At 38.0% G+C, this 27176-nt stretch overlaps 1 protein-coding gene across 6 annotated transcripts in view; it reads left to right on the forward strand.

Moving 5' to 3' along the window:
* FAM126B (family with sequence similarity 126 member B) overlaps window positions 1-26673 on the forward strand; it is a 57865-nt gene extending 31192 nt beyond the window's left edge. For 3 of the 6 annotated variants that reach the window (XM_014954298.1, XM_014954299.1, XM_014954300.1), the window contains 9 exons: window positions 537-716; window positions 2632-2712; window positions 3353-3468; window positions 4330-4425; window positions 6318-6434; window positions 7133-7220; window positions 12306-12465; window positions 13636-13803; window positions 18649-26673. In XM_014954298.1, coding sequence (XP_014809784.1) covers window positions 537-716; window positions 2632-2712; window positions 3353-3468; window positions 4330-4425; window positions 6318-6434; window positions 7133-7220; window positions 12306-12465; window positions 13636-13803; window positions 18649-19253 — 1611 coding nt within the window. In that variant the 3' untranslated portion in view covers window positions 19254-26673. Of the gene's footprint in view, window positions 1-536; window positions 717-2631; window positions 2713-3352; window positions 3469-4329; window positions 4426-6317; window positions 6435-7132; window positions 7221-12305; window positions 12466-13635; window positions 13972-18648 lie in introns of all 6 variants that reach the window. The other 3 variants (XM_014954301.1, XM_014954303.1, XM_014954302.1) reach the window with 3 other exon arrangements.
* The last annotated feature ends 503 nt before the right edge of the window (window positions 26674-27176 follow it).

The following is a 27176-nucleotide window of genomic DNA, read 5'->3' on the forward strand; positions in this document are numbered from 1 at the left end:
CCTTTTATGATTCTTGTACTGAAACCCAAAGGGCAGCTCAAGATGGAAAAGTCAGCTGGTATTGTAATGAACAAGTGCACGCTTGTTGGGTGTAGGCATTAAATTAATTCATATTTCTGTCAATAGACATGCCATGAGCAGCTAATCTTTAACCTTTGTACTTTTATAAACCTAACAACTGCATCGGTGAAGTTTTACGGTGCACATAGTTCAGGCCACGTGTCTGTCACATACCTTAAATTAGTGTCTGTACACAAAATATATCTTGTATTGACAGCCCTAGATGTTCTCAAAGCACAGGCTGTAGTGACTGTAGTAGGGTCACATTTCCCAATACTGCATACCAGTACCCCTCAGGTCTGTCCTTATAGATGCCTTTAAAAGGAATGCAGATATCATTTTGGTTCATTTACTTACTTGCTGTCAAGGAATGTAATTTTTACCGGCTGCAGTGGCTGTATGATATAGCCCCTATATTTGCTATTTCATTCTCACTTAGAGAAGCCTAACAGCAATTCATTTTTGCCTTTCCACAGCTCCTGGAGCCTGTTTGCCATCAGCTCTTTGAACTTTATCGTAGTTCTGAAGTTCGACTCAAGAGATTCACCCTGCAATTTTTACCAGAGTTGATCTGGGTATATCTGCGACTTACTGCCAGCAGGGACAGGCAAAGTAATGGTTGCATTGAAGCATTGCTGCTTGGCATTTACAACTTGGTAAGTCAGATGAGTGGGAATGGCTTAGGAAAGCCTTGATCTGAGGTTTTGTGTCACTGACCACTAGGAATAAAGTAAATTATTGGAACAGCATATTTAAAATTATAGTACACTTACAAGAAAGCATATTTAATCTGGAGAAAAGTAATGTAATGAAGGTTTAGTAAGAATACGTTTGCAAAAATAATTTTTATTTTTTATAGTAATCTTTTTGGGACAAACATTTTAACTAAAAAGGATCGTTTCATGGGCTTTCTTGAATTGTTATATACTGATGTTTTTAAGGAAATGAAGTAGCCCTCCTTAATGTTGAAAAATACAACTATGGGGATGATTGTTAGACCAATAGGCTTGGTGAATCTTCTGAATATGTCATTTCCTCCTGCCCCCTGCTTACTCTGAAATACGTCTTTTTAAGGGGAATTTGAAACTGAAACCACTCTGTATGCTAGCACTTAGATACATGTGTGTGTCTGTTTGAGGCAGGTAGTTGTCTTGGGTGGAACTGTGGTTTTAAGAATAAGTAGAACTAATTATAAATGATTAAGTTTGGCTGTTGGATGCAAAAGTAGTTTTTTAGATCCTTACCTTAGCCTGGAAATGTTTACTCTTGTAATGTTACGAGGCTATTTGATAAATTTAGCAATACTGCCAAGACAGGCATTCTCTAGCGGAAATTCCTGTGCTATAGGACTTAAAAACTTTGTACTGAAACATTGCCCTTCTCTCTACTGTCACAGTAAACCCCACCTTTAAATTGTGTAGTATGCCTCTACACATGATGAGACACAGAACAGTCAAACTGCTGTTCTTAAAAAAAAAAAAAAAAAAAAAAAAAAAAAAAAAAGGAAAAATGGTATTTTTGTTATGTGTCTGTAGATCAGCTCTAACATCTGAAAGAGCCAGTTATTTTAGATTTATTCTGATAGAAAAACTATTGGAAAGTGCTTGCTGATTTTTGGTACTGTTTGCTATTTAGAAGTACCATCTTTGACTGTTTTCTCATAAGGATCCTTTTGGATGGACAGTGGCTCCCACTTGTTTTTTTTCTTCCCGTGTTTAAGTTGTTATTTTTCTGCATATATACTGAGACTGAAGGAGTGAAGTTATTTTCTCAATACTTACAAAGTGAAAGACAAGGATAAATCTTTTGCATTCTGCTAAATTCTATCAGCTGTCCTCCCATCGTGATCCTTAAAGCCTACTACAAGTACTGTGCTACCTTGGGCTAAGTTTTCACAAAAACTGGACTAAAGCTCATTGTTGGGAAATTGGCTGTACAAAGTGAAAATGCAGGATTTTAGACTCCTTTTTGGTGTAATCTTATGTGATTGCTCCTAGTATATTTGCTTTAAAAACTGCTGGGTTTGCTTATGTAGTAGCCTAGCAACTGCAAAATCTGACTAGTTTGAAAGCCTTTTGATAAAACATGCTGTGTATTTCTTACTGATAGAATGCCTGAAGAAACCCTGTCAGTCCCCTTGATTTCACCTTTTATCTGTGGTGCATTTATTATGAAGTACTGCCCGTTGTCAGCAAGTGACTCATCGGCCCTCCTGTGTCTGTATCTTTTAGGTTTGAAGTTTAACCTTGGTCCACTATCCAATCCTATTATAATGTAAAGGTGCTCTAGGAAAGCTTTTTGTTCTTTTTTTTGTTTTTGGTGAAGTCGCACTGATCAAGGAGCAAATGCTGGGTTTTTTTAAGTGTTGCAGGCTGATTCTGCAAAACAGTCTGTGAGAGGTCTTTCCCACTTTTTAAATATGTAACTGCACAGAGACCTTAGGGTGTTAATAGTCTTATCAGATCAGGACATCTAACTTTTTATTTGTTAAATGCCTTCTAAGAGTTCAAAATTATTTCAAACCCTATCTGCTTACTTCTGTTTGGGTTTTGGCTTTGTTTTTTAATGCAGGAAATTGCTGACAAAGATGGAAACAACAAAGTTTTATCTTTCACCATCCCTTCATTATCTAAACCCTCAATATATCATGAGGTAAGAGAGCTGCTGTGGTAAATTAGAATTGGATCTATTAGAGGAATGAAAACTGGATCCTTTTGATGCAACAGGCCATTTTAGATGCATCTTGTTGCAGTAAGTTTTCAATGTCAGTAGCTTGCAATTAGTGTAATTGAAATCAGTAGCATTAGTAGAAGAAAAGGAATGTAAATGTTGAAAAATCTTTGCTGGCAGTGCCCATTTTGAATGGAGGTTAGTTGTGTTGTAGTTGGAGCTGTGGTTTTTTGCCTCTTACGTGTTAGTATAAAAGTAGTCTTTCTTCTTCTAACCCCTCCTTAATACAGTTTGAACTTGGAATCATGTTTTTCTTTCTCTACTGTTGCTGTGCAAAAGGTATGTGCAATTAGGACAAACTTAATGGATATGTAAGAATCAAAGTTGAAAATTGCTCTCATCTGCTCTGTTGCTTGTAAGTGTGGAAGCTGCTTATAATAATAAAATTAGGCAATGTTTTTAGATTTACTGTATTCTGGAATATTATTAATTTTTGCAGATCACAAGACAAATGTGTCTTTTGGCTTGGGCGGTTAGGACTTCTAATGCTTTCCAGGACCTTTTACTTATAGTTTGATTTCTTCCCCCTCCTTTCTTCCCTCCTCCTACCACTTACTTCCAGCCCTCAACTATTGGATCCATGGCTTTAACTGAAGGAGCTCTATGTCAGCATGATCTCATCAGGGTAGTTTACAGTGATCTTCATCCTCAAAGAGAAACCTTCACAGCACAAAACCGGTAGGTGGATGTATTCTAATATCAGAGGTGCAGACAAGAAGTCCTTAAACATTAAGACCAAATATATTATGTGTTCGGTCCTTTCTCAACACTAAGTGCTTGGAAATAAATCTAGAGAACAGTCTTGGTCGTCTTAAGGTATAGTATTTTTGTTGTTTGATCCAACTTTGTACGTTCTTCTCTAGTTAATTTAGAGGAGAATAACTTCTCTGTCACTTCTGTGTCCATCAGGAATATCTTTGGGTTTATGTCTGTCAACTCAAATTTTCCTAGAAGTGTAACAAAATTCAGCTTTGGCTCTGAGGCTGTGACTGCTTTTTCCACAGGAAAAGAGGAGTAGAACTGAGTGGATAGACAGAACTATGGATGAGAGAAATTGCCCTGCTGTTATACTGACTTTCAGCTTTACCTGTGTCTAAAGCCAGCTCTGGGAAAGCTGATAAAATAATTTTGAATGCATTGTGGACTTGTCACATTCTATAACTTTGTCTAAGTAATACGCCATATGCAATTTCCTCTATAATTCCTGCATATGCTAATAGTTTTCAGTAATAATAATTTTAAATGTTTAATACTGAATGTTTAGTTAAGGTTCAGTTTAATACTGAACCTGTTTCAGTATTATAATAATACTTCTGTATTATATTAATACTTAATATAATAATAATTCAGTATTAATTATAATTAATCATTATAATTAGTGAATTATAATGAGAGATGATTTCTGGATTTGTGTGTTTACTTCTGACACTTTTTCCTGTGGGGTACTTTTTGAGAATGAGTTGTAGAATTCTTGTGTTAAATTCTGATGAAATATTAAGAATTTAGACCATGTAAGGTTTTGCTCTTGTCTCTTTTCAGGTTTGAGGTGCTGAGCTTTCTTATGCTGTGCTACAATTCTGCTATTGTCTATATGCCTGCCTCTTCTTACCAATCACTTTGTAGGATGGGTTCCAGGTGAGACACCTTTGAAATAATCTTGCAGGGTGCATCTAGACTTCTAAATATTCATCCAGCAACAAAAGAATTCATTTACTTGTTGTGTTTAATAGCTTAAAATATGTAAATCTTGGTCAGTCCTGCAACTTAATTGGAAATTTGAAGCTGCACTCACATACAGATAAAACACATGGATTATCTTACTACTGCATGGGCTTTCATTCTAGTTATGTAACTTGCTGTTGTTTGAAAAGGAAAAGAAAAAAGGCAATTTTCGGGGAAAATTAGTTGGAACTACTCAGACTCGTTTGCATTTTTTTGATTTACTTATCTGTTAGACATTTTTCATTATGGTCACCTTAAAAATCCTGTGAGGAATACCACCGGTTTCCTCTACTTCAAAATATTAACGTCTTGCTTCTGAGGAGGGGTTATATGAAGTGTTTGCACACTGTTCTGGGTTTTAGTGGTTTATTTGGATTTTTTCTTTGGTTTGGGTGGTTTGGGTTTTTTTTGTTTGGTGTTGGTTTTTTCCTTCCTTTCTTTTTTTCCCCTGATAATAACATCCCACTTTCTGGAGAATTCATTACTGTGATTTCTCAAACTGTTATACATGCCCTTTATATAACCTTCTACTTGAATAGTCTTAGAAGCATCTGGTTGGCAGAGATCCCTGCTTTTTGTTCTGAAAAATCTCAAGTATATCTGATATTCCCATATGCCTGTTTCCACCAGCATTTTTCTCTCAAATGAGATAAATTCTCTCTCCTGCTACCCCAAACAGAGGAACCTCTTGAAATTTTTTTTGATTTAGCTTGTTTGCTTCAGCACAATACTGCCACAAAAGAAAAGCATTACATGGAATCCAGTGATCACAGAATCACAGAATCTTCTAGGTTGGAAGGGACCTTAAAGATCATCTTGTCCAACCGTCAACCTAACTGACAAAAATAGACACCCACACAACAAACAAGGAGCATCATCACTAAACCATCAGACTGGCTTCCAACAACGTATATTATGTAGTAATATAACACATATGCAGTTAAGATTACAGTGTGTTTACTTTCCTGAGATTTTGGATGGCAATGGTTTAAGTTTTGGTATGCTTCCATCATCTTCACTTGCATTGTGGCTATGCTGAATTTGCCAAATATGTTGACTTTCCCGGCATTTGAAAATTAGATCTGTTCTTTGGGTAGAGAAAAGACGACATTTTATAGGTTAGGGATTTCTGTAGTTTTTTAAACAGTGCAGCAGTTACTATGTATTCATGGCCATGTGTTGCTTTCATGGTGAAGATTTGTGTATTAAAGTTATAAATACATTAGTCTGTTTGGTTGTTTTTGTTTTTGTTTTTTTACGGAGACTCAATGTGATGCAAAGGAAAGTAGGCCTTTTTTTGGGTCAAGTATTTTTTTTAGAAGGCAGCTGAGAGCAATTCTCAAGAATACAGTATCTGCATTATACATCTTTAGGTAAAAGGTGATTGCATGCTGTCACCATACATTAGATAGGAGAAGATGTATTTCTCTTCTATACTACTGAATTGTTTCCTTTAAAGAAATTTGGGTTTGGTTACTGAATTTTGAGGAGAGTCTCCTACTTGGTGACTGACAATAGAGAACATCTTGCCACCCTCATTCTTTAGAAGCTGGTTATGATTTGAAGAAAACAGGTGGAGTTAATGGCTATATGAGCATAACTCTGGATTATCCAGCAAGTCACATCTCAAGACGCTGTTGTAAAACTGCTTTAATGATTGAGAGAGCAACATAAGAATGTTCTATGTTTTGTACTTATATTTTGAAAAATAAATTTTGAAAATAAACTAAAATCTCTGTGATGTAAAGACATCTGTAGTCTTTGTGGGGTTAACATTTTTTTCTACAATGGTGTGTTTTTTTCAGGCTGTGTGTGAGTGGATTTCCGCGGCAGCATGAGAAACGCTGGAAAGAACACTGTGGTAGAGTGGTGTTAGACCCTGATTTCATGGTGCAGCTGCTCACAGGTGTCTATTATGCCATGTAAGTGGATGGGTTTTTTCTGTAAAGAGAAATGTCTGGTTTTACATGAATTGTAATACTAGTTGGGTTTGTTGGTTTTTTTTTAATTGAAAAAAATAGTTAAACTTGTAACAGAAGTGTATAACTTGATTAGTGTGTTTTCTGTTACTTGCTCACTCACTCAGCCATAATAATTTGAAAATATCTTTATCAGCACTGAATGAGGTGATGAAGGGCTAGAAGTAGGTGCTGAAGAGAGTTAGGCTTCTGGACTCCTCTTTTCCCAAGTTTCCACTACCACCAGACACATGAGCATAATGAGCTTGGATGCCAAGATAACCTGATGAAATGCAGACCTCTTGAATGGCAGTAGCTTCTGAGGTAGCAACAATCCATTTCTGCTGGTAATTTGGTTCTGCTAAGTAACATTAATTGTTATATTTTGATCCCTTTTTTTTTTTAATGTTTAAGTTTGTCCTGGTTATGGCATCAACTTTGTATTGCTTGGAGGTGACAGGGAGCTGCTTTTTTGTTATATTGACAAGATTAACAATTAAGTCCTTTGTCTGTACTTTTAAAAGAAGTGAAGGGGCTGGCGTGTACGTGCAGTTGATGAACTTTCTACATCAGTAAAGAAGTGAAGAGCTGGATTTGTGCAGAAAAAAGACAGGATTGAGTTCATAAGATATGAAAGATAAATATCTTTCTTTACTTTTTAGATATAATGGTCAGTGGGATCTTGGCCAGGAGGTATTGGAGGACATAATTTACAGAGCACAGCTTGAACTCTACTCACAGCCTCTGCTGGTAAGAAATAACCCATTGCAATTTATATACTTGGTGAAGAGGAGTATGGATGTGTTTCTGAAGTGGACTGGTAATGAAAGCATTTGTGGCCATTTACTGCACTCCCAAATGCAAGTGGTTGTTAACAGCTGGTGTTTTCAATGTAGCTATTTATACCATGCTTTTTCTGCTTGAGTATTAAGCTAGGATGCTGGGATCTCCTAGGAGTCATTGATGCTGAAAGCTAGGATTTTCTAATGCTAGGATTTTCAATTACAGTTGGATAAAAATGCTTATATTGTTTTGGCATAAGCTACCGGTGAGTGATTCAAAGAAGCTTAACCAAATGGTTATATGTCATAAGACATTGGTTGCAAAAAAGGTGTTTTCTTTGCTTCTAGACCTTCATCAGTGCTTTGAATATGCTGTATGGTTAAACTGATAACACAGTAGAAGAAACATCAACAGGATAGAGCTTAAAGTGAAAAGGAACTTCATCTCCAAAGTCAGTGTCAGATTTTGATTGACCAAAGCCACCCAGGTCTTAATCTTTACATTCTCTAGAGGAGCAGCAATAGAATGGAGTTCTTCTGATTATCTGGCTTTTTCAGTTTCCACTATACTTGCTGTTCTGATCATAAGAAGAGATAAATGAAATGGGGAAAGTGGTGAAACTGGGCTGAATGCAGGTGGATGTTATTGGGGAGGAAGAGGAGGTTGAAAGAGAGAAAGGGGTAACAGAAGGATTTTATTTTTTGTCAGATGTAAAAATGAGGATCAACATAAGAGGGAAAATGAAGGAGAATACAGTAAATAGACTACTGTCTCAGTTTCTGCATCAGAATTATGGCTAGAAGCCTTTAGTGCTCCTCTGAACTAAGAGCGGTAAAATTTCACTGCTTTTTACATAACTGAGAAAGGAGTAGATTGGGAAAAATCTTCTTATGTGGCAATCTGAGATCCCTTGCTTCTGCAATAAATTACATAAAATTGTTCTCTTGATTTTGGCTGTAAAATTTATCTACAAGCTTTCTGACACTGCAGCATTTTAAATGCTTGGTATCCATTGAATTATAATAGTTGGTTCCTTTTGGAAATGACTCATTGCTCCATCAGATTGAAAGTTTTAAATTAAATATTGAACCTGCTGAATTGGGCCACCCTATCAAACTACTACATTTAAAAGTGTGTAGGAGGATCTGGAACTTAATTGAATTGATGATATGACAATTTTCAGTCTGTATTGTTCATTTTTAATCAGTTTGGCCTTAGAGATTACTTCTAATTCTAAGAATCTTCTAGAATGTCTTTTTTTTTTTTTTTCCCCCAAAGCTACTTTTGCCTCTCTATCCCATTGTCTGGTGTTGGTGACATGACATCACCAATTTTTCGTCCTTTCCCAGTTGTTAGGTTTTTCATGCATATGCATGCAGGCACATCTGTGGGGTATTCTTCTTAATGCTCTAATGATTGCCTTGCTTCCAGTCTTGTTTTACTGCAATTTTTAAAAAGCACCCTTAAGTAATTTTCTGTTTTGTAAAATGATGACCTGCATGTCCTTGGCCTCACGCTATATATTCAAGCAATTTGACTTTTTTCAAAGGTTGGAGTCCGTTCACCTCATTGCATTCTCCAGATGTGTATAATCTAGCAGCATTATAAAATTTTGTATTTTAAAGTTAAAACTACTGGCACCAAGTAAAATATCAGCTGTGAAGCATTGCAGATAAATTTCAAGTTCAGCCTCTCCCTAAGATTTTCTAACAGCAGCAAGTTCTTTGAAGTCTATTTAATATTCAGGCAAATCCCCACGTTAAGATTGTTTTTAGATATCTGTACTCAAACTATTTGTATAATTATAAGAATATCACCAGTCATCATTACAATGAGAAACATCACGATCCTTATGTTTGGGTATGTCTCTTGGAGAAGGATTTTTGACAATACAGTAGATCCATAGAATTGCAGAATCATAGAATGTTTTAGGTTGGAAGGGACCTTAAAGAGTATCTTGTTCTAACCCCCCTGCCATGGGCAGAGACACCTTCCACTAGACCAGGTTGCTCAAAGTCCCATCCAGCCTGGCCTTGAACACTTCCAGGGAAGGGGCATCCAGAATTTCTTTGGGCAACCTGCTGCAGTGCCTCACCACCCTCACAGTGAAAAATTTCTTCCTGATATCTAACCTAAATCTACCGTCTTCCAGTCCTAAACCATTGCCCTTCATCCTCTCACTACATGCCTGGGTAAAAAGTCCCTCTCCAGCTTTCTTGTAGGCCCTCTTCAGATACTGGAAGGCTGCTGTAAGGTCTCCCCGGAGCCTTCTCTTCTCCAGGATGGACAACCCCAACGCTCTCAGCCTGTGTTCATAGGAGAAGTGCTCCAGCCCTCTGATCATCTTCGTGGCCCTCCTCTGGACACACGTCAACAGGTCCACATTCTTCAGTCTTATGAGAGCTCCAAAGCTGGACACTACTCCAGGTGGGGTCTTACAAGAGCAGAGCAGAGGGGCAGAATCACCTCCTTCGACCTGCTGGCTACACTTCTTTTGATGCAGCCCAGGATATGGTTGGCCTTCTGGCCTGTGAGCATGCATTGCCAGCTCATGTTGAGCCTCTCATCCACCAACACCCCCAAGTCTTTCTCTTCAGGTCTGCTCTCAGTCCATTTTCTTGCCAGCCTGTGTTCGTGCTTGGGATTGCTGATGCAGTGCTCTTGTTTAAATAGGTTTATATTGCCTGTGGACTTAAAGCAACAAAGAAGAACCACCCAAAAACCCTCACGCTGAAATAGCAGCATTGGAATGCTATGAATTATCTGTAATGTAGAAGCAGTCTCCTTTCACTGTTACCCAGAGACTACACCGGGAAGGGCAAGAAGTGTAATACAAGTGACAGGCTTTTCATGGGAAAAAGTATCTCTGTTAGCAAACACTGGGTATTGGTTTCATAGTCATGAAAACTGGAAGTTTCTACAGAGGGCAAACAAGTCACTGAGACTCAGTATTACTGCCAATCAAGCCTGGACCTGGGGAGTAGCTCAGCTCCAATCAATCAGTCTCTTCCTCTAAACATACAAGTTCTGTGCTTGTTTCAAATGGAAATCCCTGTCTTTAGTGCAGAGACACACAGGCTGGTACACAAGAAGCATGGATCAGCAAGTCTCTATTGTGGCAGCACCTTTATCAAGTGTATTTTATTGATGTTATTATTTTTTGGATGTTCTTTTTGTAGGAGTTCTTTTCTGATAGGCAAGAGTGGTTGTCTGGCCTGAAATCAGCCCTCCCTTGTCACTGATAGTTGCTGTTTGTTTGTTTTCCTGCTTTTGAGTGCTGGATTAGACACAGTGAGCAAGTTTATTTTTGCGTCCAGAAGGATCAGTTTTGGTTTTTTCTCTTAGAGGAGGGCTGTGACTCATTCAAACTGGTTGTTTTTATTGTTTCAAAGTTGTACTATTGCACTGATTAGATTTTATTTTTTCTTATCTCCATAATCTCCTCAGTCCCCAGAAGTACAATTTGTGCTCTTAGAAAGGGCTGTCCGTTAAAAAGTTCAACAAGCAGAAGTGCTTTGTCACTTTTCCAGTCCCATTGCAGAAACTTTCTGGTACTAATTTTTAGATTTTAATCCTGTATACTGAATACAGTGCCTATTCAAAAGAGGGCACAACTCTAGTGAGTAGAAGATAGGAAGGAAAAACTTTTTGTATACTGTTGCATTTGATCTGCTTTGGTTCAGTACAGCAGAAATGAATTTCTGAAGTCTTTAATGTGATCAGGGATAGGGTGAATGCAGTTTGTACCATTTCGAGAGGATGGCATTGAAGAAAGGCCAATGTGTGAACAGAGGAACAGCTCACAAGTCTTGAGGCTGAGAGAATTGGCTAGCAAAGGGCAAACCAATTTTGGACCAAGTGGAAGGCAGAATGATAAGAAGCATTTCTGTGACGGTGCCAATAATCTTTAGTGCTGGTTAGAAGCCAGACAGGAAGACACTGGATAAGATGTTTAATGGGGAATTACAGTATCACAACAGCAGCTGGAGATAGAATCATATAGCAGCCATTCCAGACCCTTCCAGGAAGTGAAAAGTCTTTGATTTAATTAATATCCTGTGATCTGTGGCCTTACTGTTTGGAACAGTTTCATTTCTTCTCATGGTTGCTGGACAGTTTGCATGTTGTAACTTGTAGGAAAGTAACTTTTACTTTATTATAATGCAAGTAAACACTTTTAATTCATGGAGCTTTTATGGCATGCCATATGCATTAATATAATCTTTTTATCAAATGTTAACTGAGATCTTCACAAGACAATGCAAAGTTCTGCCGATAGAGTCTGTTCCAGTGGTTCAGTAGATTTCTCATAGTGTGTTTTTGTAAGTGCTAACAAAAGACGACTTAATTAGTTAAGCAGATTTGGTATATGTGGGCTTTGGGACTTCAAAGAATTTGTTGGATGTCCCTTAAGTTTCCAAGACCTCTGGCAACCTAAGAATATCAAGACAACATTGATGAGGTTTAAAAGTGCGTTAGTTCTGTCACTAGGTTGAGGGATACATATGAAAATGTTCCTTACAGCATAAAACTAGGAAATGCTTGATTATGGTTATGTGCTAAACAGTTAACACTACGCCATTGGCTAGTCACAAGTCTTTATACAATAAGGAAAATAGGTAGGCTGAGGTGGAAACTGGTCCTGTCTCCTCCATGCACAAAGCCATATGCTGTTTGTGTTGACTTGGACTGTGACTTAGTTTTATAACATTCTTGTCATAAAAGATAAATTGTATTTTCCTTGTCATTTTGCAGTATTTTTTGGATGGAGACCTTCCTTTGTAGGCTGTTAACTCTGTCTGTACAGGAGGCAAACATGGAACAAAATAAATTACCTTAAAAAAAGAAAGAAAATTCAGCTATATTTTTGGGAATGAGCTTTTCAACATAGTTATCAACTGTGAATCTTGGGGATGGGGCCATGCATCTAGATGGGATCTGGCATAATTAACATTTCCTGGTTGTTTCCCTTTCTGTTTTCAGCAAGAAATCTAATATTTCCACTGGTGCAGTCACGGACAGTAGTAGTATAGCATTTTACTTCTATCTTAGGTTGCAAATGCCATGAAGAATTCACTGCCCTTTGATGCTCCTGATTCATCACAAGAAGGCCAGAAGGTACTGAAAGTAGAAGTTACTCCGACAGTACCGAGGATTTCTCGGACTGCCATTACAACAGCTTCTATCCGTCGTCATCGCTGGAGGAGAGAAGGTGAGCTTTCTCTGCAAAGAGCAAACACTGTAGTGTTCTGTATTCATCATCGTCACTGTAATCTGGCTTATGAATTTGAATGTTTGCAGAACAGTTGGTTGGGTTTTTTTGTTTGTTTAGTTTTGAAAAGTTATATTCCATAACAACGTGTAGTATTTTACATCTTCAGAGCACTGCATGAACATGAACATTTGAGATGTTTGTTTTGTTTTTTATTTGGTGATAAGCCATGAGGTAGGCGAGAAAATGGAGAAGCTGGAAAATGTTCAGTAAGACTTCTGTTTTCCAATATGTAACACAGTATAAAATTGTAGGGATAGAGCTTGGCTTAGAATTTGAGTCCTCCTTTAATCCACACTAAAACTCAACTTACTCCCATCATAAATAGTTCAGAGAATCAATGGTATTATCCAGACCTTGATAGGGTTTCACCTACCTAAAGCTACTGAAGGCAGTGGGAGAGAGAAAGCTTGCTCACATGGCCAAATTTAGAGAGGGGCCATGTCATAAAATAGCTTCGGGTAGCTTAGAATCAGTCCTTATTTTTTCCTCAGTGAGTACTTTTGTATGGAAGTGTGCTTGACTGTATGAAAAAAAAAAACAAATATGTACTAATATTTACATTGATATGGTGACATTGTCAGTGTAGGTATGGCAAAAAGCTTGCTTTGAAATCACTTTGTCATACTTATATAGCTTTGTTGCTGCATGTATAAAAGATTGATTTAAAAAGCTGCATAAATATCTGAAGGTAAAAAGTAGAATAACCTAAAAATAAATTGAGAGTAAAAGAGTCTGAAAACAAGGGCTCCTATGGTACTTCTCTCTTGTCTTGTTTTGTTTTGTTTTCCTGTATTATGTGCCAAAGGATTTGATGACCCCTGGTCTTCAGCTGAATCAGGATGTCCAGGACAAGTAGCTGTCTTCTGTTTTCAGGACTCTGGATTGTGTTTGTCTTCACTGTAGCTGCCGTTATATTCATTCGCCAGTCTCTAGTCTACAGTATAGCCCACCTGTCCCTTTCTGTGGATGTTCTCACGACCTTTAACTAAGCATGGGTAGTGTTTTGTGTTTGTTCCATGTCCGCATAAATTTTCTATTTTCCCTGCCTGGGTTGGAATGCCAAGAAAGAAATAGAAAAGCACTAAAATGTTATATGTTGAATCCCAGATGGCTTTGACTTCTCAAACGAGGCTGACTCAAGCATACCTGGCTCACCGATCCAACACGGCTCCACAGACCTAGGGATCAAACGTGAGCAAGAGGGGGAGGTGCTGATGCGCAGGACCCCTGAGCATGGCTTCCCGGAGCCCACCTTGGCAGCAGCCACAACAGAGGGTAGGACAGAGATGAGGAGGCAGAAGTCAGTGAGGCAGTTGCTGGAGGAGGATCCTGGCTCCCTATCCCCAAGCAGAACTTCTTTCCATTCTAGTGTGTGTTTCCGCTATCCCAGGGTGTATTAGCTTCTCTTTGCAATACACGCATCCCCTATATACCTAACATCAGGTCAGGTACTACCTTTTGTTATCACATGGGCTGGCCTGTGGCTTGCATCTGCGTGGTGAAAGACTGCTTGGCATGGCAAAAAAAAAAAAAAAGGCAAAAGAAAAACCCCAAACCCAGGGGTAATAGCCAAGAGCTTTGGGATTGCTTGGAAACTTTCTATTACTGAGCATGTTTAATTTAATACTCAGAAGAGAAAAATGCACCAGTTGAGCATGAGTCTAGTCCTGAAAAATAGACAGTATAGAGTATGAATAGATTTCGCTACAACTTAGTTACAACAGTGCCTTGCTAGTCTGCAGTTTTTAAATTTCCAAGAGCAAAATTTCCTGTTCCCACTAAAAGTCAAGCCTATCTAAAACAGATAGAAAACTGCTGATGTTTTTATTTGCCAATCATCTTTTAGTTGAACATTCATAGACATACAGCTTGTTTACATGAATGAGCTGGCTACTCTAAAGAAAAGTACCCAAAAGTGCTTGTGTTTTCAAGAAGAAACCAGGTTGTCATGTTTCTTAAAGCTATAGAAACAATTACTGTTTTCTTTCTTGTTCATGCTGTCCACACAAATGCTGTAGGACTTCGTATGTCTGCTCTGCAGCCAAGAATAGCAGATAGAGTAGCTGGTAGAAGATTATTTTGCTTAAGTTCATCTATTAATTTTCTCATCTTTACTTCATAAAAGATGTGGTTTTGAGTACTGAATTTAATCATGATTTCTCCTCAGAGAGAAGAATTCATTTCTTGTAAATGTAGCTAAATATATTTTCAAATGTTCTCCTATCTTAAGTCGTCTTTTCAATCTGAAAATTCCTTTGGTATATCCAGCCTACCTATAAACATATCAGTTGATCATACATGAGATTTATTTGCACATTTGGATATGAGCTACATAGGTTTCAGATATGTTGTTCTGGAAACAACAATCTGGAGATTTAAAGTAGTGTTGTCACAGAATCCTTATCCTTAATCAGAGTTGCTATCAAACAGTAATTAAGACATCATGCTTCTGTAGAAGATAGTTGCATAAAAATGTTTAGTGTGGGTTTATCTACTCCTTGGTGCATAGTGAATTTGAGCATGCTCAGTAAATGAGTCCTGTCTTCTAAATTCACTTGTTGGTCTTACTCCATTTTACTAAACTTTGCATGTGCATGACCTGAAGGATATGGAGAAGTCCTCAGTTGCAGAGAACCTTCTAGGAGAGACAGGAAGTGGGGAAGAAATTGATAAAGACTTGACCTTCTAGTCTCAGTTTGTTTTAAGACATCTGTATAATTTGGCATGTTTTTGGATAAGGCATCTTTCCACATGCTTTACTTCAATAGAAGTGGGTTGAATACCCTTTACTTTCTCTGACATGTATAATTACATGCTTGGGTGAACTGGATTCTGCCAGTTGACAGTATCTGGGAGAAGGCCAAGAAATGGAGTTTGGCTTCATCATTAGCATAGAATTTTGTGTGTATATATAGTGGTCTAATATTTTACTGATGTTGAGTTCACAAAAAGTTTCAGCTAGCAAATTCCCTCTCATAAATATCATTCTAATATTAAACAATATAATGAAAGACTGATAATTTCTAGTGACTTTCTAGTAACTTTCAGGCATGGAAAGGATAAACAGAATAAAAGTCACTTTAAAAAGCTTTATAAAACCCTTTCTTCCGATCAGTGTTTTTACCAATAAGTAGAAAAAAAGCAGATGATTTCAAGAATGACTCAATAATGCCTTACAAGATATTCCGCTTGAGGCTGGTAGCAGCTGTGGTTATGTGCACTATTTTGGGTCAGTGGAGAATGCTGTACCTACATCTACAGGATCAATTATGTACTTGTCTTCTTAAGGAACGGTGAGAGTCCGGAGTACACACTGTAGTGCAATTGATACGATTTTTGTCAGGTTGCACTGTCTCTTTCTCTTCTGGCTTTACAATAGAAGAGTACTTGGGAGGAGTAGGTTTTTAGATGTTTTGGGTTTTTTTTCTTTTTTTTAATTGTCTTACTGCTCTATTGGGAAGGGAAAAAAAGAAAACTTTATAACTTCATTCTGTTTTCTCCCGCAAACAGAGTATGTAAGGACTCAAACATTTTTTTTATTGTTTTTGAGGGCAGTTTTTAGAGGAAAAATAACATGTATTGGGAAAAGAATACGTGTTTGCTGAATTACTTCAGTCCCACTGAGAACTTTTGTAGGTATATGGATCGGACTAGACAGAAATTCTCTTGCATGTTGTCTTCTCTATCTTCTTCATTTTTGAGCACTGCTGAGCTGCTTGGGCCTTATACTTGCAGCATCCAAAAGCTTGCAGCAGCCCCTCTCAGTCTTGTCTTTAAATTCTGTGGATAAAATGCCACTTTTTCATTGTGACTTTTCTGCTTCACTGTCCCTGAATAGGAATGTCTGTTCTAGTTACATTACTCAGCAATGTTTTAACATAGACTTTGAAGACAACTAATGTTCTTGTGATGATAAAAAGCTTAGCATTATTGCCTGGAGATACCTTCTTCCAAGTTACACATCCTTCGTTTGAATAAGAAGGGCTTGAGAGGGGACTTAATCTGCCGCTATTGCTGCTTGTAACCGAACACGCTTTCATCCAGCTTTGCATGATTATATAAAGAAACATAAATGTTGATTTATTGAAAAAGTGCTCTTACTTTCAGTATGTTCTAGCTACGTCATTTTTATTAACATCTTTGATTATGTGTGGGAAGGTTGGGGTGGGGGGAATGAAGATGTGGTGGATTGTGAATAAAATACATCACTGTCTAATGTATGAAAATACACTTATGTCTCAATGAGAAGACGAAGGCTTAGTTTGACCAAACAGGGTGGGCAGGAGGGGAAGAAAGTATATACATTTTAAATATGATTACAGGAAGTTAAGGCAAGTAACACACCATTCATTTTAATAGTAGCCCTTGAAGCCTAAGAAGCCTCTTTTTCTAAGACTAAAGGCTTTACTAAGGAAGGGAGATTGCAGTAAAATGAACTATATTACCTTTCTGCTTCTAGGAGGCTATTTAGTCAAACAGAACTATGTAAAACTACAGAATAATCTCACATCGTGTTGTTCTGAGAGAGGCCTGAAAATGGTCTGATTCGGAGATGGCTAAACATCTTTTGTAAGCTGTTACACAGTAATGGTAATTCTAAGGCAAGGTTTTTTTGAAAATAAGATGCAAGTTTCAAACAGAATAATAAAACCTCCCTGTAAAGTTTTCTTTTTGCTTTACACTCCAGGACTGTGAAGTTGGATCAGGCTATATTCCTGCTATAAAGAGGCGGCAACAACACTGAAAGCTTTGTGTCTGTTCTGCTTGCCATAATGTAAAATGTTCCTTAGTGCTCTGCTAACAATCAGCATGAAAGGATGAGCTTCCAATTGTTAGAATCTCTCAAATCCTTGCCACCACTTTTCTCCATTCCACAAAAGAGATATCAACGTGTTTGCTTGGTGGCAAGCTGGGTTGAACAAAAACTGCCAGTAGAGTAGTACAGCTGGGACAGATCCATAGGCTTCGCAGATTTCTCACAAATAATCAGGCTCCACAGCTTTTATAAAGAAAAGCAAAATTCTTATGACCTGAATGTCTCCTTTTTTGCTTACATGGTTAAACTTTGTGGCTTTTTCCTATTGAAATGAGATAGCATGGAACAAAAACTCAAGCTCCATTTTCAGTTTTGAAATTTGAGTGCTGTTCAGTTTTCTGCTGTTTTTCTTCTTTTGAGTACTTGGAGGTTAGAAAAAGGACTGGAATAAATTGGTTGTTTTTTTTTTTTTTAAAAAAAGGTCTTTTTGTACAGTCCTAATCATATTATAGGCCTGAAAACAAGGATTTAAGAAAGAAGTTTGTCAGGCTTTTTTTTCCTCTTTGAGATTCCAGTCAAAAGCACAGTATCTGTTCTATAACATGAAGTGTTTCAGAGGTTAAATTTTTCTTAATGAAAGGGTTGGGTTTTTTTTTCTGAAAAATCTAGATGCTGAAATAAAAGCAAGTAGGGTGGAAGCACCTAGATAGGATTGCTGGAAATGCAGGGAGGATTGAGCTCTGGAGGAGAGAGAACTAGGAATTAGGTTAACCTCCAACAGAAAGTATAGTCCCATTGTTTGACGTGCCAGCTATGCACAACAAGTGCCTTCTACCTCTGTTGCAGCATTGTGATTGCTGACCTAATTCTGAAGCTTACCAAGCACTCACCAGAACTTATTTTTACTGGAAGAGATCCTGAATGTGCTTAGATCTTGCCTCAAAATAGGATAAAATTAGTCTGAAAGGTTTTTTGTTTGGGTTTTTTTGTTGTTTGTTTTTTTTTTTTGAAACCACATATAGAACGGGCATCAGTATCTACAGACACAACTAAAACAAATTAACCAAAATTAACTCTGTTTATAGACAAAGTTTGGAGATATTCTAAGTGATAAAAGTGGTGTAGAGGAAAGCAAAATCAAGCTCAGGGTGTACTTATTGTTAGATTCCTCTATTCTGCAAAATATGACAGGAAGATTATTGGCTGAGAATCAGAAATTTCAAAGCAAGTGTACACCAGGTGGATTAGCAAATGAGGTTTGTTTTGACATTCTGTGTGCATCTTGTCTTCATGTAACTTGAATGTTTACTGTGTGTTCTGATTGGTTTGGGGTTTTTTTTTGGTTGTTTCTTTTTTCTTAATAGATACTGAAGGTGTAAATGGAAGAGAGGAATCTGTGAACCTTAATGATGCTGATGAAGGATTTTCATCAGGAGCTTCCCTCAGCAGCCAGCCCGTTGGGACCAAACCTCAATCATCAGTATCCCAGAAGGGCAGCTTAAGGAAAACAGCAAGTGGGCGTTCTGCTAAGGATAAAGAAACCTCTTCTGCAGCAAAATCCAATGACAGCCCTCGAGATTCAGTAGCTCGGAAGCAGTACATGCACCAATCTGCTGACCTTGGTGCAGATATAATTGAGATGACACCTACTAAAAAACACCTCAGCCTGCCTGCTGGGCAGGTGGTGCCAAAAGCCAACAGTTTGAGCCTGATCAGGACCGCCAGTGCTTCCTCCAGTAAATCGTTTGACTATGTGAATGGCAGTCAAGCAGGCTCCAGTGTTGGAGCTGGTACAGATGGTGTCACCAATCTAGCAGCTGGCAACACCAATCGGTTTTCAACTATCAGCCTACAGGAGGACCGACTAGGCCAAGCTGGGGAAGGTAAAGATCTCCTTCCCCCAGGAGCTCCCCTAACCAAGCAGTCTCGATCTCCAAGTTTCAATATGCAGCTGATATCCCAGGTGTAACTTTGACTCCCTTCCTTAGGACTCCTTGTTTCCCTTTAATCCCCAGGCAAGTTCATCCTTAGGCAAAACGTGAACCATCATCCCGCAGTGTGAAAATACTGACTGTTGTGATCTTGTTTGATTTGGTTTAGCTATCATACTGTATTACTGAAACAGCAATAATTCTTCCCTCACCTTCATTCCCCCTCCTGCCCCCCTTGTAAACATGGTTGTGAAGCAGTATATAATGTACTGTATGCCTTTTTCCATGCCTTCCTTTCTCCTTGGGTGATGTGCAATCCATCGTAGGCTGATCAGTCCCATTTCAACACTGTGAGACTGGAGACACCGGCGGAAATGGTGAATGTGATCCCTATGAGATGATGCTTTGGCTTTGTTAAGAAATAGAAACGGGTTTGTTTTCTCGGTCTACAGTACTGCAAAGACTACTGGATCATGACTTTTCTTTCTCAGAACCAGGAGTGCCTCAGAGATTCTAGTGTGACTTTGGACCTCTCTGAGTCTGTGCAATCAATTCTGGGGAGGGGATTGTCATTGCTGCTCCTGGCTGCCTACAGCACTTTTTTCATTAAAATGAGGGTAGTTTTTTCTTGCCTGCCCCAAGTCTCTCATCCCAGAAGCTTTTGATGTTCAGCAACTGAGACATGCATATTAACAAGTTGTTTTCCCTCAAAGAGAGGATTCTAAGTAGATAATGTAGGTTACAATGCACTTCTGATGGCGTTGTAGCCATATGTAATGTTACATGTCTTCCCCTCCAGGACACAGGGTCATTCTGCATAGAGACTAAAATTTAGACAACATCTGCTGTTAAAGCAATTTGGTTTGTAAGTGGAAGGGAAACACTACTTTCCCAGGAACTAATAGCTAGCTCTGCTCCATTTTTGTTGTTGTTGTTATTCTTGTGAGGTGCTGATCACTGAATTGAAAAGTGTATTCGGGTAAAGAATATTTCTCAGGCTGCTTTCTATGGTATCATGGCTGTTTGACACCCCTGCCCGCCTCAGCTGCTTTCTCAGTGTCCCTGAATTCAATGACAGAGTCATTTGAAGAATCCTGCAGTACAGACAGACTCTTAAGGGGCTGTCTCAGGGATAGAGACAATAGTTTGCTAGAAACACTGAAGCTTCAATGTGAAATGCTTTTCTAGAAACACCATTTGTGCAAAGGGGTACTGACAGTCCTTTTTTCCCAGAAGGATCACACCTCATTGCCTTGGTATTTATAATCCATTGAGTTTTTTTCATTCTTACTTTAGTGGATTGGTCCTACTCTAGAAAATTCAGAACTCATGCCATTGAGCCATGCCTTGAATGTATATGACTGGTGTATGGGCACTGGCTGGTACTAGAGAACACTGCTTAGAAGCACATTTCTGGTTACACAGGAGAATTTTTGTCATTCTCTCTCCATCTCTCTGTCTCTTTTTGGATTGCTAGAGAGAAAAGGGGAAAGTTCATCCTCTATGCTGAAGTAATGTATAATATCCTGGAAGTTTACAAATTGTAAACCCACAGGAAAGAGTTACGATCTTTATGTGGGCACTTTGGTTTCACTGTCACTGTGAAGGATAAACATAAGCAGTTAAAAATAGCAGGCGATCTTTGAATGATAGTCCTTCGAAAACCAGGACAATGACATCATGTTGCATTGCTGGTAGTTGGTTTTGGTTTTGTTCGGGTTTTTTTTGCTTTTGAATATCATTATTTCAAATAGAATTTTTTTTTTTAATTTACATTAAAAATCATTTAAATATTTGAAGGTTTTTTGTGGCAAGTGATTTGGCAAGTCACTTTGGTAGTCTAATCTTCATATCTTACATTCATAAAGTGAATTAAATGGCAACTGGACTGATGCAGAGATTCAATTAAAGAGTAAATAGAATCATCAGAAAGAAGACCTTACAGTTTCTAAATTTAAGTTAATCTTTAAGGGCCACCAGTCGCACACAGATGGAGCTAAGGCAAAGTTGAAATTAAGCTACGATGCATTTTTTGCAGAAATGTCAAAAGCTGTATGTGGTTAAATGCTTCTTTATTTTATAAGGTTTTACTAGTGGAAACAATTGGTAAGTTGTGGATGAAAGTACAAAGTTTATATTTTGTAGAGACTATCACAACAGAAATTCTATTAAAGAGCCATGACTAAATAGAAAAGGACCAAATAATTTGCTTAAATCTTTGAATTTTTGGGAAAGGAAAGGCCAGGAGTGTCAGCTAATTTCTTAAGAATTTTTTTTTTGGTTTAGTGTTTTAAAAAGTAAGAGTTGTTCATTAGCAAGGTTCTCTACTTTCTACATTTGCTGTTATAGTCCAGAAGTTTTAGGACACTTAAAATGGCAGCAGGCCACATTTCACAGCCTTTTTTTTTTTTTTTCTCCTTGAAATATTCTTATGTGTGGGGTCCCACACTATTAAATTATTTCAGGCAAGTGAGACAGCTCAGTGACTTCAGATAGGGAAGTCAAATGTATGTGCATAATTTTTTCGTTAAAACTTTAGTTAAACTACCTTTTCAGACATTTTTACAGTTCTCATTTTGATGATGTGCCTTTTGTTATTGTATCATCCATTGTATTTTAGTTTGTTCTTGTGTATATATACCTACCCCATATAAGGCTTTTTAAAGAGTTCAAATTTATCCCTGTTAAAAAAAAAATAATTTTTTTTGTTGCTGTGTGCTGATGTGGTACATCTATAACTTCTTAAAATTACCCTTTTAGTGCAATGTTTCAGTTGTGGGAGCCTGTTTTGTCATTTTTCAGACAAGTACTGTTCAACATCTATCTTACAAAATGAGTCATCACTAATATCTACAAACCAGCTGCGTTGACAGGCTTTGCCAGTGCTGTGTATCATGTTTATCATTAATGCTTCTAGATCTGTCTCAAACTATGCCAGGGTAGTTTAAGATCGTAGCAAAACTTTATACACTGAAGTTCAGTACACTTCAAATTACTGTGGCAGAAATAAAATTTGAAGTGTCGGGGATATGGGTTGAAGGAATAATCTGCCATCTTTCTGATTATATATGCTAATTACTAAACAAAGTACAATTTTTTGACACCTGTGACAAATATTTAAACTTAAATCTGTTTATCCTGAGTTCACTCTGCTGTGTCTTGTTTTAGAACATTTGGTACTTGACATGAGGCACTAGATTTTCTGCAGTATTTCAATGCAACTACAGCATTATAAAAGAGGGTAAAAAAGCAGAACACTACTGTTTTTTCCAGTGTATGTATGTGCACATGCATGCACATATACGTAATTCTTAGGTGAGCAAGTGTTGGTACTATATTTTGATGTATATATACAAGTAAGTAGGGATAAATGAATTATTCCTTGATACAATGCTTACCACATCACAATATGCTGTCATTTTGTAACTCATTTTTGTTGGACTTTATAATTTTAAGAAAACATAAAATGTTGGGATTGCTAACTCCAGCTTGATGTATGCTTTTCAGGGTTTTATCATGGGCAGCTTTTTGGTTGAATGATGAGCCGTTTTTTCATCCTGCAGGCAGCAAAGTGATGAAGTAAAAATACCTATTAAAACAAATGTTGCAAGATGATAGTTTAAATTGCTGTATTATCCTTTTAGTTTTCATTTGGAGACTTTGTACGCCATTGTCCATTTAACATGCAGATTTCTTTGAACACCCTTTCTGATGTGATTTTCCAGGGGTTTTTTTAACAGTATAATTCATTCCATAATGCTGAACATCATGTTGCAGCCAGTAAGCATTAGATCTAGTATTTGTAATCTGCAAGTGTGTTGGTCTTAAATACGGCATTTCCAACATACCCTTGCTAGCTTTAACATAAATCAAATGATCTGGTTTAACATCAAAATAGTGAAGAAAAAAAGAAAGTTTTCTGACAAAGTATTTATTTGCACTACTTACGAATACTGGAGTTTACTGGGACAGGGTTTTTTCTCACCATGTGAGGTTTACGTGTGTGTGGGTAGGTACATACATTTGTCACGTGTTGACAATCAATTGCCTCAACTGTGTGTATACTGTATGTAAATATGAACATATTTTTCAAGATTAAGGGGGAGACCTGCATCTTAATGGTGGTAAAGCTGCTCTGTAGTAAGGTGACCCCAACTCTAATCCCTTTTTGTCTCCAGATACTATGTGGCTTGTTTTACTTCTTTAATGAAGATTATTGGTGTTCTTGGAAAATTTTAGCTCCAGGGGAACTTTCCTCAATATTTAATGTATAGCATGTTCAGAGAATTATATTTTGAAAAATTAATTTTGGAATAGATAATTCTATGCTATGGCTGTATTTTAACCTAAGAGTTTAAACTTGTCCTATTTTATCATGAACCAATGGCTATCTCTTTTAAGCGTTCAGCATTTTGACTTCGGTCACAAACCAGAAATTTTTGTGTATCTTGGCTTACAGATTTAAATTAATTTGAAAACTGAGTGAGAACCAAGAATAACTTTTTGAGTAAAATCATGAAAATCAAGCAGTACAGACCTAGGCACTGTACTCATAATCCTGGAGGAGGTGTGGAAAATATAATGGAACATGTTTGAATGAAATATATTTACTGCACACAAAACAAAAAGATGTTTCTGATGTTAGTAAATCTAATAATCTCATCCTTAAATTCTGCAATTCTCTCATTGCCAAAGATATTGCTACCTTGGTATGTTTAATATAGCATTAAAGCCATTAGCTATGTCTCATTTGTAAGAACCACTTACATCATAGCAATAGTTTGCATCAGAAGAGTAAACATGCCCCTTTTTTATTTATTTAAATTTCTTGTTTAGGATAGCTGCAGGACTAAAGTTGCAAAATATCACTCTATCAAGCATGGTAAGCAAAGAAGCCAGACCCTCTGTACTTGCATTGCATTCTTGGTTTATATCAAATTGTTCAATATTTCATTTTTTCTTCAATGTTTCAAATGCTATTTGTTTCTAGCATATGGGCCTTAATATCCCTTGATTATTTTTTGGTTTGTTTTCCCACTGGTACTTGGATAAACTTTGCTGTGGAAAGCTTTTTTTGTAGGTGATTCAGGGTGACAGATCATGACATGGGTGTTGTGTTAGTTGGTGTATCAGTCTGTCAAAATTTGCACGTCATGACCAGCTGAAGAGCCAAAATGCTCACCTGCCTCTTACACAGTGGTGGAAGAGATGGAGAGCTGTGAGCAGCTTGGTTTGTCAGTAGGTCCCAAAAACAAGCAGTAAGTGGATTTTGCAAGACTGATACGTATTAGAATTTTCACATAGTCATTATGAAATTTTATTTAAAACAAATCTCGGAACAAGATTTCAAAACATAACAGCTAGCCATTTCAGATAAACTTGCCTTGTAAGCTTGGCGAGTGTCAAGGCCTGTGATGTTAAAAGTTAAGAAGCAAGCTCGAGTAGTCTAAGGGTACCTTACAGCTTCCAGAAATGGATTTAGTAAAATTCTGTCGCATGTTAATTTCTGTATATGAGATTTAATGAAAAAATCACAGTTTTTGCTTCCATCTTTTATCTATTTTTCTTAAGGCTACTTCCCTTCCCTCCCCTGATTTGTTTTTTTTGTTTTTTGTTTTTTACTGTGTTCATCAGATTTTACCGCAGGTAGTATCTGAGGGACCAAATTAATTTAAAATGGGTCCATAAATTATCCCACCTATTATAAAGGATTACTAAGCTATTCCTGTGAGGAGCTGTTGATGGGAACAGATGTATAGTAAAACTTTGTGTCTGTACAGTAAAATCTTGCCCTACATTTTAGCTTGTGCATAATGAGCAAAGTGATGAGATCAAGTTATATTAACCAGTTACTTGGCTGTGAGCTCCCAGTGTTTTAACAGTCAGTGAGATGTCAGCAGTTTGGAGTATCTTTGCATTCTGATAGAACTCTTTAAAGCAATTTAAATTTTGACACTTGAAAAGATGGTTAATCACTCCTTAAAATGTGGCATAGAATTCACACGAGTTTTTGGTTTTAGGGGGTAAAATGGTCGGGAAAGATTTATGTTGAGGAGCATCTCCTAGTGACTCTATGGTGCTTTGTCATGGAAACTTCCTTACAAATCAGTAGTAGATCCTGTGTGTTTGAGTCCTCGTCCTCCCCAGAACTAATCACAAAACAAAAAAATAGTATGAATGAAGCAACCTTTTACCTTTTGTTCTAAAATAAGGATGACTTGGGAGTGACAGAAATACTGGCTATTGACACTGTTCTTTCTGTTCAGGCAGTTATTATTGTTGTGCTAGACTTCCATGTTATTAGTTTATGAAAATGCAAGTAGTAAAAACTTTGTGGCTTCAAGTATACAGTAGATGTGTGTTAACAATCACTCAGGATAAACCAACTTGTCCAAGTATTAATAGATTCCTAGTATTGGGGTGTGTCTGTGTGTTTTTGTGTGCCAGTGTTCAATGATTACTTTGAAACAAATTCTTACTGTTTTCTTGCAGATAGTGAATACTTTTGGGATGGATATTACTAGCTGGTTACTGATGGAAAAATACCATATGGTTAAATAAAATTGAGTAATTTAACATTTTTTTCCATAGCAAAGATTCCAGGAAAAAGCTAATAGAGATTTTTTAATAATTAAATCAGATACTCTTAATACATTTTAGATTTACTATGGTAGCTTTTATTTGCTATAAAAAAACCCTAACAACTAAATTGAGGTACCCCATGCTGCATTTTTTAAATTTGTAATTCCTGTACTTTACAATGAATCTTTTGATCTGTTTGTGTCCTTGTAAGAATACAGGATATGCCGTCAATTTTACTAGCATAAAGAAACGTTCTGCAAGAGTTAAAAGGTTATTTTCTTACTTTTTTCTGTCATACCAGGTTTGTTTCTCTGAACTAAGGTTTCTGAGGATTTTTACTACTTTAGCATTATGTAATCTTTGTCACAGAAGGAGCATAAGCAGCGAGTAGCCCACTTCTTGTGGACAAACAGGCGAGAGGACGTGGCGTGGTGGTGTGTCCCCTCCTCACCAGGACGGCTCTGCCTGCTGGGACCGACCCCGGGCAGTCAAGATCCGGTTCTGGTGAAGGACGAAACCAAATGGGTTTTTACCAACCGCGACCTCTGCTGTGTGATGTCCTTTAACCTGGGACCAGGGGAAAATCTTCATTCTTAGACCTGAAGATGGCACGTATTGAAGATCATGTTATTGGTGCATGTAAGCCATTATCTTAACTGTCTTACTGAGCTGGTTAATGCTGTTGACTGTTGTTGAAATGTGAAATGTAGTTACTATTGACTTTGTAAATACCTGCCAGAGATGAAATATAATTATTTTAAATCATTGTAAATAGAGATGTATAAAACTCAACACAATCTGCAATGCAGAAAACAAATATATATATATAAATATATAAAGATGTTAAATAAATATTGTGCTGTTTCTGAACAGAAATGAATACTTTGTGAATTGCTTTTATTTTTGGTTTTAAACTTTGCCGTACGCTGGTGGGGCGGGTGAGGCCGGGAATGCTCACAGGCCGCCCCCGGGCGGGCACCACGGACAGGCGGGAGCAGCTGCCGGGGGTTGCGTGTGCGAGTTCGCTGTGCCTCGGGGCGTCCCCCGGTACCTGCCGCCGCCCGGGGGTTTCTCCGAAGAAGCGGGGGCCGGTGCCAGGCCCGGGCCCTTCCCGCCAGGCTCTAACGGCGGCTTCACGTCGCCACGGCAACCCCGGCCGCCCGCCCAGCGGCTGCGCGCTTCGCCGGCAGCGGAAGTCCCGCCCTCTCGCCGCTCCCGCCCGACGGGAGGCGGGGCGGAAAAGAAGGTCGCGGATTGGCCGAGGCATAGGTCAGTCAGGGCGCGGCGGCGGCGGTGTTCAGTGCTGCCCGCCCTCAGCCTCGGGGAGCGGTGTCGCCCGTTGTCTGGCACGTGAGCCCGCTCCCGCCTCCTGCCGCCGC

Source organism: Calidris pugnax, unplaced genomic scaffold (genome assembly GCF_001431845.1).
Source record: "Calidris pugnax isolate Ruff unplaced genomic scaffold, ASM143184v1 scaffold103, whole genome shotgun sequence".
Lineage (NCBI taxonomy): Eukaryota > Metazoa > Chordata > Aves > Charadriiformes > Scolopacidae > Calidris > Calidris pugnax.